The 21506-nt window shown below is 36.2% G+C and overlaps 1 protein-coding gene across 1 annotated transcript in view; it reads right to left on the bottom strand.

Annotated features, from left to right (window-relative positions):
* Positions 1 to 227: 227 nt before the first annotated feature.
* Positions 228 to 21506, bottom strand: part of LOC133336951 (uncharacterized) — a 35736-nt gene continuing 14457 nt past the window's right edge. Inside the window, exons 3-14 of the mRNA XM_061545218.1 lie at positions 10512 to 10748; positions 6445 to 6788; positions 6181 to 6376; positions 6016 to 6117; positions 5756 to 5951; positions 5496 to 5684; positions 5289 to 5431; positions 4734 to 5215; positions 1643 to 1798; positions 1434 to 1577; positions 400 to 1372; positions 228 to 321 (exon numbers count right to left, since the gene is read on the bottom strand). Coding sequence (XP_061401202.1) covers positions 228 to 321; positions 400 to 1372; positions 1434 to 1577; positions 1643 to 1798; positions 4734 to 5215; positions 5289 to 5431; positions 5496 to 5684; positions 5756 to 5951; positions 6016 to 6117; positions 6181 to 6376; positions 6445 to 6788; positions 10512 to 10748 — 3256 coding nt within the window. The remainder of the gene's footprint in view (positions 322 to 399; positions 1373 to 1433; positions 1578 to 1642; positions 1799 to 4733; positions 5216 to 5288; positions 5432 to 5495; positions 5685 to 5755; positions 5952 to 6015; positions 6118 to 6180; positions 6377 to 6444; positions 6789 to 10511; positions 10749 to 21506) is intronic.

A 21506-nucleotide genomic window follows, 5' to 3' on the forward strand; every position in this document is an offset into this window, starting at 1 on the left:
TAATATACATCTCCAATATTGTTGTCGTCTTACATAATTGAAAAAATATCGAAAATTCACTCGATGGAAAAAATATGCTAAACTATAATAATGTAGTGATTACGAATAATAGAAAGTAGTCAAAAATTAATTTCAATATAAAATATTTAGTACATATTTTGAAATAATCATTAAAAAATTTGCATATTATTCTGGAATTACAATCACTTCTTATAATTTACTTACATCTAGACAGAAATCTCTTGAATATGTACACGTTTTTTACCGCCTCCTGTCTGTGTACCAGATGAGGTACCAGCTTGACGTAAAATCCCACCACCACTACCACTTGCTGCCGCCGTAACTCCACTTCCGCCAACGGAAGTTGTTTGTGTTTGTTGCTGGGCTGTTTGTGGTTGCTGTTGTTGTTGCTGCTGCTGATGATGAAGTTGCATATTTTGAAACGATTTTGGTGGCGGTGGTGGTTCGGGAATATCATCATCCTGTGTTATATCATCACCTCGACTCATTGACACTTTTACCGCATTCTCGATATCCTTAAAGGACATTTGATCTGACGATTGCACCGAAGCAAAGTCATATTGATTTAATTGTCCCGAAGATCCAACAAAGGAACCGCGTTTACTTTGTAAACCCGTTGAGGTAGCTATTGATGGATCCAATATTAGTCCAGCACTGCCACTCACCATGGGCGGCAGTGGATTATAGGTGGCCATTTCCATGGCGCTGACAGCCATTAAATGTTCATTGGGTTGTTCTGTGGTGATGGGTACAATATTGGAAGAAATTGGATAATTCGATTCTATTGGTAGATGATGTTTGGTTTTCAATAAATCTAAAGTACTGGTCGAGCAGGCTGCTGCCCATGTAGAGTCCATCATTTGAGAGGATGATAAATCGACGATTAGTTTCTCGTCTTTCGTCTGTACTGATTTTTCATCGTAGCAACTGTATTCGCCGAAAACCGCTGTGGTTTTTCCACTAACGCCAGCCCCGCTGCCAGTAAAGGAACCCGTTTCACTGCCCAATGCATTCAGTTTCAAAATACTGGAATTTTTACTATTATCATTGTCCTGCAGTTCTTCCTTTGTCTTTGCATCTCGTGCCCGCTTCTCGCGTTGATGATAAATGCCGGCAAAGATGAGAACGTTGAGTATGAGCAGAAAACAACCAACGGCCACTGTTGCTACCAAAGCAGTAGTATAACTTTGAAATTGCTTGCCACTTAAACGTCTTAAGACTTCTAGATTACCTATGAGTCCTGTTGAGGCTGTAGCCATTTCCTTTTCACGACTTTCAACGAACGAACGATTGTCCGTGGGCGGAATTGCGGTCATTTCAGCCACAAACATAGCTCCGTCGACACCACATTCTAAAGAAGATAACAGAGATAAATAAATATGCATATGTGTTTGTGTATAATTTTAATTCACCTGTTGTAGCCCCACTTGGTTTTTGTGTGGTATTTGCCTCCAGCGTCGATGTAGGTGGTGGTGCTGATGTTGGTCTACCTCGTGGTAACAACAGCGTTTCATCATCATCGGCTGGTTTCGTTTGTATTTGTGGCCGTACAATACCTAAATTAACAAGTGAGAGGTGGCGAATATTTATCAGAATAGTAACACGATATAGCTTTTCTTACCTTCATAGAGATTCATATTATTCAGATCATCCTGGAACTGGTGATGCCTCATTGATTGATCATTCATATTTGCATGCCGATGAAGTTGTGGTATTAGGTTTAACCACATCGATAATTTATGACCGCGATAGTGGCTTTGAATTTCAGCTTTGGTGCCTAAAACGAAATTCAATTTTTCATGAATATTATTATAAGAGTTGAGATTTTAATTGCGGTTTTTTAATATTTTGTAAGATTTTTGTAGTTCCACTATATACAGTGTCGGCAAAAATGCCGAATCAAAGGCAATTTTTTTGAAGCCGGCAAAAATAACCTGATAAGCAATATAAAATATTAATGCCTTAATGTCCTATATGCATTTCCGATTTAAAATATTTACTGAATTTTAAATACGTATAAAAGCGAAGTTCTTCTACATCAGTCTCATTTGCGCCCATGCTCCGACCGAAGATAAAGATGAACATACCAAAGACATATTTTACATTATGACATTACAATTTTGCTAGACGATTTTAATGCAAAAATCGATAGGGAAAATATCTTTAGCCCCACCGTCGGAAAATTCAGCCTACATGAAGAAACATCAGACAACGGCATGAGGTTGATTGATTTCGCGACAGCAAAAAACATGGTAGTTAGCAGCAGCAGATTCAAGCATCTCGGTATACACAAGGCCACTTGGATTTCTCCCGATCGAACAACGAGAAATCAAATCGACCATGTTGTGATAGACGGAAGGCATTCATTCAGTGTTTTAGACGTCCGATCAATCCGGGGACCGAATACCGATTCGGACCATTACCTTGTGGCAGCCAAGGTACGCATCCGTCTTAATGTAGCAGTAAAAGTGTGATCTAATGTAACACGGAAATTTGACGTCGAAAAGCTGCAAACACAACAGATAACAGAAGTCTACTCTGCTCCACTTACTCCAATGCTTGACGAAAGCACCCCTTGTCTCGATAATAATATAGAAGCACAATGTCAGAGAATTGCCCACCCTCTACAAACTGCAGCAAAAGCAACACTTGGGTACCAAAGACTACCATCAAGAAATCCGTGGTACGATCAGGAGTGTCGTGATGCTACTGGTATGAAAAACGCAGCGAATAGGGGAACCCTGCAGACAGTAGCAACCCGTAACGTGATGGAGAATTATCGGGAGAAAAGGAGAAACGTGTTTTCAGAAAAAAGAAGAAAGAACAAGAAAAACGTGAGCGTGAGCAAATCGAGATGTACAGGAGTCAGAATGAAGTCCGAAAATTCTATCAACGGGTAAAACACCAAACCGAAGGCTTTGGTGCAGGCACATCCTCCTGTAGAGATAAAGAAGGAAACCTGGTGACAGATACATACAGCGTGTTGAGGATCTGGAAGGAAAAGCTTCTAGTATCAAATAGTGGCGATGAAGAAGATACCCCAGAACCAATAAGAGATGATGGTATAAAGTGTGTACCACCTAGCCAAGATGAGGTCATAAAAGCAATTAATCGGCTCAAGAACAATAAAGCAGCAGGAGCCGATGGGTTACCAGCCGAACTATTCAAGACTGGTGGCCAGATGCTGGTAAGGAGCATGCACTAGCTGATTGGTACAATTTGGCTAGAAGAATTCATGCCCAATGATTGGAACCTCAACAGGAGACAAGACGATATGTGTCAACTATAGAGGAATAAGTCTCCTTCCCATCGCATATAAAGAGCTATCCAGCGTACTGTGTGAACGACTGAAGCCAATGGTCGATGACATTATTGGACCATACCAATGTGGCTTCGGACCTGGCAAATCCACCATTGACCAGATTTTAACTCTGCTCCAAATCCTGGAAAAAACCCACGAAAAACACATCGATACATTCCGCTTATTCGTCGACTATAAAGCCGCATTCGACAGCCTTATGTCTACGTTTGGCATTCCTGCAAAATTATTTCGGTTATGCAGGATAACTTTAACAGGTACAAGATCAGCAGTTAAAGTCGGACCTCTCGGAGCCCTTTAATACCAAACGAGGATTCAGTTTATCGTGTGACCTTTTTAATATCCTGCTGGAAAAGATCATACGAGAGGTAAAAGTGAACAGAAATGGCACTCTGTACACCAAACATCGATATAATCAGAACTACAGCTTCGAGGTAGTCAAAGATTGTATATTCCTTGGTACCGCCATAAATAAAACGAATGACATCAGTTTTGAAATTCGGAGAAGGATTGTGATGGCCAACAGATGATATTATGGTCTAGTAAGCAGTTTAGAAACAAGGGTACTTGCGCAAGCAGATGAGGCAGCTCTTTGGGTGTTTGGAAGAAAAATTCTCCAAAAGATCTACGGGCCGATCTGCGTCGACGGTGAATATCGGCGTCTAATGAACCACGAGCTTTACAATTTATACGCGGACATCGACATAGTCAGTCGTATTTAGCTGCAGCGACTACGGTGGCTAGGCCATGTTGTGCGAATAAATAAGAATGTCCCAGGTCAAAAGGCATATAAAAGCGAACCTACTAGTGGTTCCCGTAGAAGGGGAAGGCTACGTATTAGATGGAAAGACCAAGTAGAAAACAACATCTTGGAACGTGGTCTTCCAAATCTTTTTTAAGCTCGGCTTATGGAACAACCGTTCTGTAACAAGCCAGTTAAGTAAGTAAGTAAGGACTTAATTACGTTTTTCGAAACCAACTTCAGACTTAAGCCGCATAACCATTATATGTCTTGAGAGCTGATATTGGCTTGTGTTTGAAAAAGTTATATTAATTCTTGCGCCGCATTTTTAGGTTGGTGCCCTTTTTAATATGGATAGCAATATGCAGCATGTCTAAATTTAAATGGAAAGACGCGGTTGAAACCTTGAAAATACATAATAATTGGACGGAATCTTTATATAGGGGCAACTTCAAACATGTACCTATATTCATAATTTTGTACATAGAATAAGTCCCTTTTGTGGACAAATGCAATTAAAAATTAAAATACCGAACCTTTATGTTAGATGGGAGAGTATACGAATTACGGGAACAAAAAAATTATTTTCCCACTAATTTTTTATAGTTTCTTTGCCCAATTTAACGCTGAATTATTTGAGCCATAACTTACCCAATTCCATATATAACTGATTGACTACATCGTAGGCATCCCAAAATGGCATCTCTTCACTATCCAAATTACCAGCTGAACTGAGAAAGTTCGCAATTTCACTGCTGCCAGAATCATTGCCGTTGTGTTGATCATCGGAATTGCTGCGAGAATGCCGTTTGAAATAGGTTCGCTTTGTTCGTCGCTGATTATAGAGCACGGCCAGGTTAAGGGCCTCTCTAGCGGCGGCTGCAGCTACATCTTCAATAGCATCGGCTGTTACATTTCTATTGCTGTAGCTTGAATTGGACGATGAAGTGGACGATAATGAGGATGTTTTATTTACAGAATTTAATGTTGCTCTTGACGACGACGATGATGATCTCTTGTGTTTTGAGTGAATGTCAGTGGACAGTGTAGCTGAGGCCACAGATGTGGGCGGTGTATTTATTAACTTCGAAGTCGATGCCAGCGGTGAAGAAAACGTGGAATGATTTGGATTGCTGTAGAAGAATGAAAAATGTAAATATTTTCTTTACTAAGTTTGAAAACGTTATTTAATGGGCGCAGGCTTACCCAGTTTTGGCGAAATTTGCCAAATATTTTAGCATTAAACGACTTATTTGTCTCTCCTGAGTTGTATAATTATGTGGAAACAGGGGTGATATGGGTAAGCCTAACCAAAAGGGTACATCTTCGCCCCGTACAGAACCAGTGCGCTGAAAGAAATTTATTTTCGTTCAATTTGCGAACCATAAGCATGTGAGTCTTTTTTTTTGTTACCTGTGGATATTCTTCTTCGACTGTACGATGCTTGAAGTGTAAAAAGTAACCTTTGCCTCCTCTCAGACTGTGCATATAACCCAATTTTATAAGAGATGAGGCAGTGTGTCCATCACTGAGAAATTGTAATGTTGCATCGCGTGAACTTAATGGACTACGTATTGCCTTCTCCCAGTCGGTGTATTCATTCTGTTTATTATAAAAAAATAAAAAAAAAGATTTTTGCAAAAACTCATCTCATTGGCTCAAAAAATACTTACCTTTAGTACTGCAAATATTTCATTCAAGTGGTAGTGGAAATTATTGCGCACATAGGTCCTTAATATGCGATCTCGGCGTGTTTCATTGAAACCAAATTCTAAATCTTGAGCGCTTAGATCTAGATGTGACTCTACTGAGGTTAGGCAAAATATGAGATTACGTTTAGGAAAATTTGCATATTCAATTCCTGATGTACTGTAAATTAAAAAAAAAATAGAAAATTATTTAAGCGATCAAATAAAATACTTGGTTCACCTACCTAACTATAGCTGAGCCAATAGGCAGTGATAGTTTGCCAATACCATCGGTATTGGGTGATATGACTGTGCCATCAATAAAAGGGGCAAAACCAACTAAAAATCTAGAGATACGAAAAGATTGCATGAATTTTATATTACATTTCATAAGAGTTATCCTCAGTTACCTGGGATGATCAATTTTTACAGCTAACAGTTCGGCCACAGACTTGGTACGCAAACATGGTGCTAAATCATCATAGAGCATATCGCCATGACATCCGGTCTGTTCTGCCACACGACGTTTAACAAATAAAGGATTTTTCTGTATAGCCCAGGGTGATAACGCTGAACCGCTAACCAGGGCAACATGCTGAATGAGATCTAAAAAGAAAAGTAATGCAACAACAATTGCCGATAAATGGAAAACCCGATTTCACAACATTACTTACCACTGGACACCGGTGATACTGCCAAAATATTTGCCAGCGCCGCTCCCGTACCATGACCTAACAATGTAATAGCCTGAGGATCACCTCCAAAAGCTGGGAGGTTCTCTTTTAACCAATGCAGACCAGCCACTAAATCCATTAAACCGAAATTTCCCTGAGCACTTTCCTTGCCACCAGTTTTCAGGAAACCAAAAATACCCAGACGAAAATTTATTGTAACTACGATGACATTGCCATGGGCAGCCAATTCAGAGCCATCGTAAGGATTACCCGAATTCCATTCATACGATTCACCGTGAATGAATAAAATGGTTGGAATTAGGGATTGTTCCGCGGATTCTCCACTATTCGTGGCAAAACCTAAGATATTAAGAAGATGTATACCATTAATGAGGAATAGCGAAAAAAGGATTATCATATTTCAATTTAAATGACACAATTGGTTCACTATAATAATTCACTATAATAATTTAGTACTGAATAAGAAGAACACCAAGAAAAAATAATTCGTACCGGTTCCGCTGTATCGTTGTTGAATGAATTTACACGGCAAATATTTGTAGAATAACCACACTATTTTTAGACAATGTGAAATGTAATGTGTTCATATCTGAGTTTTTTTGTGTTTCGAGGACTTTTAAATTGTCAGATTGGTAATCCGAATGATTTCATTCTTTATATCCTGCATCACAAGGTGGAATTTATATTAAATTCAAGCATATGTATTCTTGAATAGAATAAAATTTTATATCGGTTTAACCATGTCCGACTGTCTACTCCTAGGATGTTTCGAATTGAAAATGGGATATATCCACTGAGCAGAAAATCCTAACAAAAATTCTCAATACCGGCTTACGTTTGTTCGGTATTTTGTAGGCTTTAGCCGCATTTTTCGCCGATTTGGTACAAAGGTAAAAAGGACCATGTTTTGATATACCTCGGCATTATTCAATTTTTAACTCAATTTTTTCGTCGAAGGGGCAATAATTTGACGTATCTGATTTCTAGTGAAAAACATATGTATTTTCAGAATTTGTCCAATGTTATACAATAGCCTCCACACAAATCTCCGTTCTAATTTTCGGGATGTTTTCTAAGCTGAGTATCTGTAATTTGGAACATCATCATCAGCATAGTTAAACCTACTACCATGTAATACAATATTGAATGCACACTATCACCCGGCCGAGCTTAAAAGTATGGGAAATATAATTACATTCGAACCGACTTCAAATACATTCGACTTCAAATACATTATACAATAGCCTCCACACAAATCTCCGTTCTAATTTTCGGGACGTTTTATAAGCTGAGTATCTGTAATTTGGAACATCATTTTTATTCACAGCACAGTTAAACCTACTACCATGTAATACAATATTGAATGCACCCTATCACCTGGCCGAGCTTAAAAGTATGGGAAATATAATTACATTCGAACCGACTTCAAATACATTCGGTTGTTCTAATTTAATTCTATGTACAAAATTTCGTTTCAATCAGACATATATATGTCACCCACCATTAACTCCAACTCCATTTTTAGCTGCCAATATCTGCAACTTTGGCCGATAACTGGCTAAGGTATGTCTGATAATTGGCTATTCGAAATATTAAAGACTGGAGCATGCACCAGCTGATTAGTACAAGACGATATGTGCCAACTATAGAGGAATAAGTCTCCTTCCCATCGCATGCTATCCAGTGTGCAGTGTGAACGATTGAAGCCAATGGACAATGACATCATTGGACAATACCAATGCGGCTTCAGACCAAATCCACTATTGACCAGATTTTCACTCTGCGCCAAATCCTGGAAAAGGCCCACGAAAAACACATCGACACATACCACCTATTTGTGGACTATAAAGACGCATTCGACAGTCCTATCCGTTCAGAGGTGTTTAAAGCCATGTCTACGTTCGGCATCCTGCAAAATTAATACGGCTATGAAGGATAACTTAAGTGGCACAAGGTCAGCAGTTAAAGTAGGAAAGGACCTATCGGAGCCCTTCAATACCGGACGAGGATTCAGACAAGGTGACTGTTTGTCGTGTGACCTTTTTAACATCCTTCTGGAAAAAGTCATACGAGACGCAAAGGTGAACAGAAATGGCACTCTGTACACCAAACAACACATGTTACTCGCCTATGCCGGTGACAGCGATATAATGGGTCGAACATTGCGAGCGGTAACAGCCACCTTTGAACAAATTGAAAAGGAGTGTGCCAAAGTGGGTCTGGCAGTAAGGCAAGAAGACCAAGCGGACAAACTGTAGAACTTGAGAACTACAGCTTCGAGGTAATTAAAGATTTTATATTCCTTGGTACCGCCATAAATAAAACGAATCACATCAGTTTTGAAATTCGGAGAAGGATTGTGATGGCCAACAGATGCTACTATGGTCTAAGTAAGCAATTTAGAAACAAGGCCACCTCCCGCCAGACCAAACTTACACTTCACAAGACACTGATACTACCCGTGCTATTATATTGATCTGAAGCATGGGTACTTGCGCAAGCAGATGAGGCAGCCCTTGGGGTGTTTGAAAGAAAAATTCCCCGAAAGATCTATGGGCCGATCTGCGTCGACGGTGAATATCGAATGAACCACGAGCTTTACAATTTATACGCGGACATCGACATAGTCAGTCGTATAGAGCTGCAGCGACTACTGTAGCTAGGCCATGTTGTGCGAATAAATGAGAATGCTCCAGGTCAAAGGCATATAAAAGCGAGCCTACTGATGGTTCCCGTTGAAGGGGAAGGTCACGAATTAGATGGAAAGACCAAGTAGAAAAGAAAGTAAGATAATTGGCTATTTAAATCCCAAAAATATAGAAATTTGAGGGTTATTATATTGAAGCTATACAATATATTGGATGAATGTTGACAATTCCAGCAAGAATATGTGGTACCCAAAATACATCTAATTAGGTTGAAAAACTTGTCGAAAACCCCCAAAAATACCGAAAATCGGGCCACTGTTATATGAGAACATTAGAAAAGCATAATCCGATCTAGTGAATTTCAGCAAAAATCCACCAACATACCTCAATTGGTTTAGAAGTTATTAAATCATCGCCACCCTCCACCATAGGTATACTGATAGGAACTTGAAATGAAAATACAGGAAACATACCAACAAGTAAACCGTTGTGTATGGAGCTGTGTATGTGGGAATTACACATAAAAGGGCACGAATATTACTAATTTTTGGTAAGGATATTTTTCAAAAATGCACTGAAGAGCCCCAAAATAACGAAAATTGGAGGGTACCCTATATGGGTGCCTCACGAAAAATAGACCTATATTTATATTTTTTTTTGTGGATAGATTTGCTACCCAATAAGAACTCAAAGTACTAAATTACAACAAAATCAGTCAAAAAATACGCTCAAAACCCCCAAAATACTGAAAATTGGGGGTACCCCAATTTCTTTCTAGGAGCTACCAGGAAAAGTGGACCAATACTTATACTTTTTAGTGGGGAAATTTCGTACACAATAAGAGCCAAGAGTTGAAAAACGCGCTCAAGAACCCCAAAATACCGAAAATTGGGGGGAACGCTTATATGGGAGCTATGCCAAAACGTGGACCGATATAGACCATCTTCGAACTTCTCAATTCGTTTAGAAGACGGACATGGCAAAATCGTCATAGAATTTTACGCTAATCAAGAATATATATACTTTATAGGCTCGGAAATGATTGTTTAGATGAGTTACAAACGGAAAAACAAAATTAATATACCTTCCATACAATGGTGGAGGGTATAAAAAGAAATTAAGACAATTAAATTATTTTAATCTTTAATATATATAGAAAAATCAATTACACTCTTTAACACAACAAATAAATCAATAAAAACACACTTCCATGATGTTTGAGTTTACTACAAAATCATCATTTCCACAATGCTTGCAGTAATTTTTAACTGCAACAAACTGCAATGCACTACGGAATTGAAGATTTCAAAGCTATATGAAGATTTCATACAACAACAACAAAAACTTTGACAGTTCGCACGTTCTTCTAGCATAAATTTGAAAAGTAAAACTCAATACTCACGTCGATGCCTTCGATTTTCGTAGGGTACATAAATATTTAGATAAAGGCAGTCTTCCGATTGATTGCTAAGCAACGGCAATAGTCTACGCAGCTGGGCTAGACGGGCTCGTGGCACTTCCAACAATGCTTCAGGGCCATTGGGTGGTATGGGTACGGTTTGTGGGCAAACAGGTGAAAAACGATCAGCATTCCGTACAGTCTTCCATGGTGAGGGGGTAATTGGTGGCATAAATCTGTAACAACAACAACAACAAAAAACACAATAAACAATCAGTTAAAGTTTACAATTGTAAATCATTTCAAATATCAATCATTAAACGGGAGCAGCTAGTTATAAAAATGTCTTAAAATTTGATTAATTTGTTATGCTTTCAAATTGTCATCGAATTCCGCTGGCTCTAATCAATCAAAATCTTGCTTTAGTTGTAAATGCGAAATTTGATTGATTTCTTTTGTGTGTTTTATGGTCACCCTCTGTTGGCTGGTTGATTTGGTACTAATGTTTTGATTTAGTTAAAAAAAAAAACAAAAACAATATTTATAATGCCTGTCATATCATCAATATGCCAATTTTATTGCATCTTTAATAAAAAGCGACCAAAAAACGCCAATATTTGTTTTGTCGTATTTGTAAAAAAACCCCGAAAGCAATTTGAAGAATTGTATTTATGACATTTAAATTGTTATTGTATTGGTTACGGGTTATCTTTTGTCCATTTGCCTGTTAATGTTATGGATTTCCATTCGTACGAGTTGAGCAATTTCGACTATTGCAACATTATTTACTGTGACGGCTATAAGCAGAATTTTTGTACTTTTAATTATTACTATAGAAACTAAAAAAATTTGAGTACAGAAAAAATAATTACATATTCTATAAGTTTTATATAGTCTGAAGGTTCTAGCCTGATATCACTACAATTTGAGGTATATGGTTTGCAATGTGTAAGGTATCATCTAATTATGCTGGAAGAAAATGTACCACAGGGTAAAGGGCTTATTTTGTCATAGACTCTGTGTAACATAGCATTTTAAAAAAATATTAGATAATAAAATATATTCGTATCTGATATATATATATATATATATATAAATAAGAATATTGTTTGGTGTATTGCTATTTAAATATTCGAACTTTATATAAAATAAAATCACAAAAATAAATATTGCATATGGGGATGAACGCCCTTGGAGAGTTTAATAAAACCAAGAGGGACAAATTCGTCATAGATCATGTATTGGTTTGCGGATATAGTCAAAATGAATGAGGAATGTTTTTGTAAATCATATCCTACTTCTATTTTCGAGTACTTGCTTATAAAATAGAGTCTACAAAGACTACTCGTATGGATCCACATTCGAATGTTTTCGCCGTACTTTTTTATTTGCTCAGAAAGCTTTTTTTACAATATGAAAAACTGTCTGGTTCGTCTGAAGATATGATATGATGTCATATGTCATATCGATTTGCATTGATTTGCCGCCCCTTATAAATTCCATGTGATTACATTCCAAACTAAGCTGCCGAATGAGACCAACTCTGAAGACAGCTTACCATGTTCGTTCATAATTAGAAATGTTTGTCAAAGCGTTGTATAGCCAATAAATAATCGACATGCCCTCTATTAGATTATAGCAATTAATATTTGAAAATATGGACTGTACCGACATTTCGTCAAAATGATTTACATAGGTACCATAAACAAGTCGTAATAATATATTGCGTAAAGAGAATAAACATGGGGAAATTATTTTTGTGTAAAGTCGGTTGCTAATTTCGAGAATTTTTACGCGAAGTAGCCAGACGAACATTTATAAATCGACTCTAATTTATCTGAAACAATTTAAATACGTAGACAATTAGAGTATAAGCCTTAATATGTATGCTATCCTTATACCACTTAGTACCAAAATTTGTAATTAGGAGTAACTTTTAGTCGTGTATCCACAAAACACAAAACCCATATCAGTATTTTTATACCCTTCATCACACTGTGGTACAGGTGTTATGTCTTTGTGCATATGTTTGTAACAGGCAAAAGGGAACGAGATAGACACATGGTTCCTTTTGAGAATATGCAAGGAATCACTTTCTGAGTCGATTTACGCATGTCCGTCCGTCCATATATTTTGGTGAACAAAGTACAGGTCGCATTTATAATCCGATTTGGATGAAATTGGTACAGCTCATTTGTTTGGCCCAAGGACGAACCCTATTGAAATTAGGGAAAATCGGTTCAGATTTAGATTTAGCTCCCATATATAGTTTCGCCCGATTTCATGTAAATGGTGCACCAAAGTTCCTATAAATCTTTCGATTTGCACGAAATTTGGCATAGAGTATTGAATTGAGCCTAGAGTTATGTCTGCCAAATTTCGAGAAAATAGATCCAGATTGAAATATAGCTCCCATATATACTTGTGTCCGATTTCACGTAAATGGGGCACCAAAGTCCCTATATAACTTTTGATTTGCACGAAATTTGGCATGACGTACTGAATTGAGCCTAGATCTAATAGTGATGTCTGTCATGTTTCGTGAAAATCGGTCAAGATTTAAATATAGCTCCCATGTATATTTTCGTCTGATTTAATATAAATGGTGCACTAAAGTCAACATATATCTTTCGATTTGCACGAAATTTTGCCCAGCGTACTGAATTGATGCTGGAATGATGTGTGTTGAGTTTCGTGAAAATCGGTTCAGATCTAGATATATATATTTTCGTCCGATTTAATGTGAATAATGTACCAAAGTTCTTATGTTGCATATCGTACTGAATTTAATCCAGAATGATGTATGCCAATTTTCGTGAAAATCGGTTGAGATTTAGATATAGCTCCCGCACCAAGGAACCAATATATGGGTGATAGGAACAAAACGTATTGATTTTAGTATAACCTAACCCGTGACAAATTTCGTTGAAATCAGTTCATATTTGGATATAGCTTCCACATATATTTTCGTCCGATTTTAAGTAAATTGTGCATCAAACTCCTCATGTTTGTCAGATTGCCATCCAATTTTGCACAACGTACAAAATTGAGCATAGAATAACATAGTTGAGTTTTCTAGAAGTGCAGACATAACCCAACGGATGACCAATTGACATTTGTTTGAAGTAGATTTTCATACTTTTGTCCCATTGTTACAAACGAATGACATGCTTAGAGATTGATCTAAGTCAATTCACATTTAGATAACTATCACATATTTTATTTCATCCAATTTCATGATAATAGTCCTGATTAATATACCCAAAGTGGTGAAGGGTATAATATAGTCGGCCCCGTCTGACTTTACTACTTTCCTTAATGTTTTAAAACAGTGAAAGGGAGAAAGGGGCGATTGACACCCCCTGTTTTTGGAAAACAATATTACGACAAGCTAAACTTGTGTAAATTCGGTTACTACTTTCGGGAGTTTTCACGTGAAGTAGTCAATGAGCATTTTAAATAGAGTCGATTTGGTTGGGACGTATTAAGTTCCATAATGGGTACATTCTTGTTACCACTCGTTACCATTGTTTGTCTGAAGGGGTAACCTATCGTCGTAACACACACACACACCTTTAAATATTTAATATAATACCAGTGAGCGGAGCAGTATAGTCGGACGGGGCCGACCATATGATACCCTACACAACTTCCACTAAAATCTTACTTTGTGTGGTTCTAAATTCTGAGCTTGGGCAATATTTCGCAATATTTGTTGACACTCTTCACCGACTAGAGGTCAACAAATCTTACTAATATTCAGTACAGCCCTTCTAATTACTTGTCCAGATTCCCTTCACCATTGGTTGTGTTGAATTGCTTTGAATTGTGGTCTATAGATCGACTCGAAAAAAATACAAAAAAATAAGTTTTCGGTCCACTTCATCCCTAAATAATTATCTGATCATCACCGAAAATTATAGGCGTTGTCCTTGACCATAACTGGATTCTCATGGAACATTTCAAGACGATCAGCGCTATATTTCCGCACTCCAGTGTGGTAATGTGTTACTAAATAACATATGAATACGTAAGCACCTATAAATATTTAATTGTAACTCCCACAATCGAGTACATACGACAATATAATTGGTATCAATTTAAAGGTCAACCACTGCTCTTGGATATAATAACAACTTCTCGGGTCTTTGTCCTTTAAGAGTAAACAAATTTTGTAATTTTTCACACAAAATCAGGGTCCATCTGACCAGCTGAATATTGATCAATCTTTCTCAAAACAGGCATGCTTATTCTTTGCCCCGAACCCCTCATCCATGTAAAAATTCGTGATGTTTGGGCCATAATTGCGGCCTCTGGAGCGACCAGAAAATCAGACAAAATTTAGCCGATCTTTACCAAAAATAATAGGGGTCTTCATTGGCCAGAACTTATCCTGCATGCAAAATTTCGGGAAGATTGGTCCAAAATTTCGGAAGATTGGTCCATACAAATTATAATGGACAGACGGACGTACGGACACACATGTCTAGTTCGACTCAGCTAGTCGAGATATGACGATTGGTATACTTAAAGTTGGGTCTAAAGACCTGCACAAAGCTATTATACTCTGACAACATAGTTGTGTAGGTATAATAATGCCGGTGTATACATTCGTTACAAATTATATATTAAATATTTATATATTGTAATTTTTCACATAAAATTTTGGGTCCATATGACACTCTAAATATTGACCGATCTTCATCAAAATAGTCATGCTTATTCTTTGGCTAAATCCTCTTCCACAAGTAAAATTTCTTGAATTTCCCGGTACTCTAAAGCGGCCAGAAGAACAGACAAAAGTAAAGTTTTCGGTATATTTCATCCTCTATATATTAACAGATTGTTATTAAAATATGGGATCTTCTATGGCCAGAACCCGTCCTACATGCAAAATTTCGTACTATTGGTTCATAACTGTGACCTTTTTGGTATTTACAAATTATAATGGAAAAACGGACGGATACACATGTCTAGATAGACTCGGCTAGTCGAGTTGGTCTGGGACCAATATTTCACGTTAGAAAGTTAGAAACTTCTGGGTCCAAACAATGCTATGATACCCTTACAACATAGTTTGTAGGGTATAACAAGACCCATATATATATTTATAGCTTTCATTATTAATTTCGTTCGATTTCATGGAAATTAATATACATAGCTCAAACTGGCTAATATAAAAACATATACGCAAAGGATCGACTAAATACAATAGTCATTACTAAATTAAAAATATTTTTCATCATCACAAAAATTTATATTATTTTAAAATTGTAGGCTTTGGATTGACCAGGCAATAAAGTTACATCCGAAAATATTCTATATACTGCGTTATTTTATAAAAGCACTTAAGTTTATTTATAAATATTGTGTATAAAACTATAGCATATACTCGTATTGCTATACGTGCCTTTCGTTCCATTCAATTAATTTTCCATAATGTTGTAACAAATTCCGAATGTTCAATGAAGTTTTACTTTTTCTATGCCATGATGTTTTACTTTTAACTTTTCCAACACATTTGTTGTCTAACCTAGCAGCAGCGTAAAGTCGTTAATATATCGTATTGATTTTTGTTTTATCGTAAACATCTTCCGAACATCAATATCAGAGGACAGTTATCTTAAAATGTCGTTGTTGCTGTAAGTGACTGAAGAAACAAAATCTTTGTTCCTTTGCAGTATAACAGGTTTGGTCGGTAGACAAGAATGAAGCAAGGATATTTTATATTTTCTTCGGCAAATGAAAAAGTGTTCATCTCATACAAACACGTATTTATCGATTCGTCTGTCTATCCAACCCGACATCTATCCAGCGATTGGGGAAATAACAATAATATAAAATGCATTAAGATTTTAAATATTCAGATAGAACATCGATGCAGACTGAATGAAGTGAATACTCATCTGTGTGTATTTTGACAAATAATTGTGAAAAAGCTAAATTTGAAAATACCATTGCGAAATGGTAACGGTAGTTATATTTTATAATAACAATGAGTTTTTATAAAATGTCAGATCGGACAATAAAGAAATCGAATGGAAAGAACTCATGACCACAAATGATTTTCTATTTTACAAGAGTAATTAAATAATAATAAATAGTATTGTGTGTGAGTGAAGTGAGTCCTTTATTTTTAAAGAATTTTAAGTCATTTTTCCTTATATTGAGATTTTTAATTTGGATTTGTACATTTGTAACTTTTCTGAATAAAATTAGTGGAAAATGGAGATATTTTGATACAATTTTGAGGAATTGCACATATATTTTTACTACTCATAAGATATTTAGTATTGAGAATGTTAATGATTTTGACACGTTTTTAAACCGGCAGTAATTTGACATTTTGTTGTTTTATTTGGTAGAATGAATCTACATAAAATTGTCGATGTAGGTCCACTTTTTGAGGTAGCTCCCAATATATTGAATTTTGGGAAGTTTGGTCCATTGTTTTAACCAAAGTGGCTGTAATGTTTTATCAATATTGGTCCAAGTATCCGGGTACCCCCCATATGATGGTATAGTTCGGTATTTTCTCACGTGGTGTCAAATCTTCCTACCAAAAGTTAGTACATATCCATCCTTATTGTAGTATATATCATTCAGGTATATGGAAGGGTAAAACACATTTTTGCGGAAACGTTTTTATTTAGGACCAAGTTTTGAAAGGTGGACATATTAGAAGGTATGAAAAGTTCGATCCTAACAACATGTTATTAAATGTCTTAATTTAATATATCGGTATATTTTATTCGGATTTAATTAAATTTTTCGATGTTGTTGGGGATTTGGGCACGTTTTTAAATCTAATCAGCTGTTATTCGGCATTTAAGGTACATTTCAATATTAAATGTCTTTATTTAATATATCGGTAGTTGGCATATCGAGGTATTTGTAATTTCATAGTCACATTTTCAATACGAATAGGTAAAATAATGAGATTCTTCGTTATAATAAATCTTTTTGGCGGAGTTTTTTTTTTAATTTTGCTGTTTTTTGATAGTTGTTCACTTTCCATATGAGCTTAATGATAGAATTTTGAAAGGAAATATCATCATATATTAGTTTTCTCTGAGATACACATTTTTGGTATAGAATATACGCGAGGTGTTGTGTTTATAAGTTCAAAGACATTGACCAACAATTAGGTATGTAACCACCATATTTTATATTTCCCGTGGCATAGCAACATTTTAGATACATTAAGGAGCAGCATTGGTCGGTTCCAGTACTTTTTTAATAGTAAAGCTAGTAAAAGGGAAACATTCCAAAACCGCTATCAGAGTACAACAAATTTTGAAAAGTTCAGGAACGGAAATCTAGTAAATATGCCAAAATTAGATGGCAATAAAAAATCAACATAACAGCCAATCAGATGTAAGTATTCCTGTTTACCATTTTTACTCGGCCAAATTTCTCGAGTAAAAAGTTTACAAAGAGAATGCCATTTTGTTTTGTGCTCTATTAAATTTGATTCAATGTTTTACAAGTTTTGTGGGTTCAGGAACGGTTTTCGAGTAAGAAATTGCAAAACTTGTAAAATTAGTAGATTCTTTTAGGTTCTGGAACGGAACTCATGTTTGTATGGAACTATTATTATTATTATTTTCAAGAAAAATATTTAGAATCACAAATCTATTTCGAATGTCTTCTGATTTTCTATTATTTCATTTGTTTCAAAATTGGCGCGCATTTTATGGAAAACGTGTACATAGAATGATCGCATGCACTGTAACAGGCAAAGGAAACGAGATAGACACTTGGTTCCTTTTGAGAATATGCATAGAATCACTTTCTAAATCGATTTACGCATGTCCGTCTGTCCGTCCGTCCGTCCATGTATTTTTGTGAACAAAGTACAGGTCGCATTTATGATCCGATTTGGATGAAATTTGGCATATGTCACTTATTTGGCCCAGGGATGAACCCTATTGAAATTGGGAAAAATCGGTTCAGATTTAGATATAGCTCCCATATATATATTCGTCCGATTTAATGTAAAAAGTCCCTATATATCTTCCGAATTGCACGAAATTTGGCACATCGTAATGAATTAGGCCTAGAATGATGTGTGCTGAGTTTCATTAAAATCGGTTCAGATTTAGATATAGCTCCCATATATAGTTTCGTCCGATTTTATGTAAATGGTGCACCAAAGTCCCTATATATCTTTCGATTTGCACGAAATTTGGCACAGCGTAATGAATTAGGCCTAAAATGATGTGTGCTGAGTTTCATGAAAATCGGTTCAGATTTAGATATAGCTCCCATATATAGTTTCGTCCGATTTCATGTAAATGGTGCCCCAAAGTCCCTATATATCTTTCGATTTGCACGAAATTTTGCATAACGTATTGAATTAAGACTAGAGTGATGTCTGCCAAGTTTCGAGAAAATCGGTCCAGATTTAGATATAGCTCACATATGTAGTTTCGTCCGATTTCATGTAAATGGTGCACCAAAGTCCCTATATATCCTTCGATTTGCACGAAATTTGGCATAACGTATTGAATTGAGCCTAGAATGATGTCTGCCAAGTTTCGAGAAAATCGGTCCAGATTTAGATATAGCTCCCATATATAGTTTCGTCCGATTTCATATAAATGGTGCACCAAAGTCGCTATATATCTTTCGATTTGTACGAAATTTGGCATAACGTACTGAATTGAGCATAGAGTGATGTCTGTCTGCCTTGTTTCGTGAAAATCGGTCCAGATTTAGATATAGCTCCCTTTTATTATAGATTGATTTTAAGTAATTGACGCACCAAGGAACCAATCGGAACAAAACGTTCTGAAATTACTGGAACCTAACCTGTGACATCTTTGTTTGAAATCGCTTAATATTTGGATAGAGCATCCATATATATTTTCGTCCGATTTCAAGTAAATTGGGCATCAAACTCCTCATGTAGTCAGATTGACATCAAATTTTGCACAACTTACAAAATTGAGCATAGAATTACATAGTTGCGTTTTCTAGAAGTACAGACATAGCCCAACGGATGACCTATTTATATTTGTTTGAAGTCGATTTACATACTTTATGGATAGATCTAGGGAGAATCACATTTAGATAAATATCACATATTTTATTTCATCCAATTTCATGTTAATAGTCCTGTTTAATATACATTTAGACTTTCCTTACTGATTATATATGGGCAATATTACCCAAACTTTATTTGGGTGAAAACTGTGTCTACTTTAATGAAAAACCAGTAAGGAAAGTAGTAAAGACGGACTGGGCCGACTATATGATATCCTTCACCACTTTATGTATATTGTACATATGTATCCTAACAATTTCATGTCAATGTTCCCTCGAAGGAACATACACCTTTCTGCAACCTATGCTAAATTTAATTTCAATCGGGCAGATTAAGAATCAATGGGACAAATTTAAGGAAATCGATTTATAGCAAACTTGATACACGATACTCAGTATGCCGCACTGTTAAAAATATAGTCTCAATCATAACCCCTTCGAAATATATATGGTACGTTGTGCCGAATTTCGCGTCAATCCGACATACATTAGGAGTATGGTGCACCATATGTATAAAATCGGACGAAAATATATATGTAGGACATATATCTAAATCTGAACCGATATTCTCGAAACACTATTCTAGACTCAATTCAGTACGCTATGCCAAATTTGGTGAAAATCGTAAGATATATAGGGATTTTGGTGGATTTTGTGAATCGATTTTCATGTTCATCATCACTCATCATTCTAGACTTAATTTAGTACACCATTCCAAATTTCGTGAAAATCGAAAGATATATAGGGACTTTGGTTCACCATTTACATAAAATCGGACGAATATATATATGGGAGCTATATTTAAATCTGAACCGATTTTTCCCAATTTCATTAGGGTTCGTCCTTGGGCCAAATAAGTGAACTATGCTAAATTTCATCCAAATCGGATCATAAATACGACCTGTACTTTGTTCACAAAAATACATGGACGGACGGACGGACGGACATGCGTAAATCGGCTCAGAAAGTAATTCTATGCATATTCGCAAAAGGAGCCATGTGTCTATCTCGTTTCCTTTTGCCTGTTACAAACATAATACCCTGTACCACAGTGTGGTGGAGGGTATAATAAAGTGTGAAAAAACAGGTTGAGGCGAACCAGTTTTTTATGTTCTCTATCGATTAGTGACTAAGCCACTCATTCCACGGTCTTCATGTCAAAGTAAATCTAGAAGCCAACAAAATGGGGACTACGTCTCTTATGTATCATTTTTCGAAATTTCAACTACATATACCTTTAAATTATGCTGACATTTTGAAGCTCGATTTTGAATGTTTTTTTTTAATTTTACTTCTAGCTATAATACGCTAACAGGAATTTCTAAAAATCGATTAGAAAATTATTGTAGTCGCGAATCTGGGTAATTTGATATATATTTTGTGTATGTAGTATGCAAAGCTTCAGAGTAGTACTCATCCGAAGGTGAAAATTTTGTGCGATCAAATTTCTAAAAAACCTATTTTTCGGGCCAAATTTTTAGATGTGTCAATTGAATGATATGGGTACTCCCGATCAGTAAGGTTTTTTTACGTTTCGTATGAAATAAAATCTTCTTCGTGAAAATCCATGTACTAGAACTGGCCTTCCAAAAACGCGAATTTTGTCAATTTTTTTGAGAATGTCGCGGATTTAATTGCAACTTCTGTGGATCATTTCAATAAATGACCTTGTACGGGTTTTGAACTTTTGCGAAAACAGAACTTTTAAAACTTCAGCCGAAGGAGAGATGTAATCCATGATTCTTAATGGACCTAATTCAAATAGGTTATATTCATATTATACGTTTTTGGTCAATAAAATAAACGGCGTAATTTTAAGATTTTTCTTATGCCCAAAATTAAAACCTCGATTACTTTTGCGCGCATCAACCAAAAATCGTGAACGGTTTCGGGGTCAGAACATTTTTCTCTATATGTATATCAAAAATTATTGGTGTACCACGAAA

Source organism: Musca vetustissima, unplaced genomic scaffold, assembly GCF_032173495.1.
Source record: "Musca vetustissima isolate MV318-11 ecotype Yass unplaced genomic scaffold, APGP_CSIRO_Mvet_v1 utg18361, whole genome shotgun sequence".
In the NCBI taxonomy this organism is placed as follows: domain Eukaryota; kingdom Metazoa; phylum Arthropoda; class Insecta; order Diptera; family Muscidae; genus Musca; species Musca vetustissima.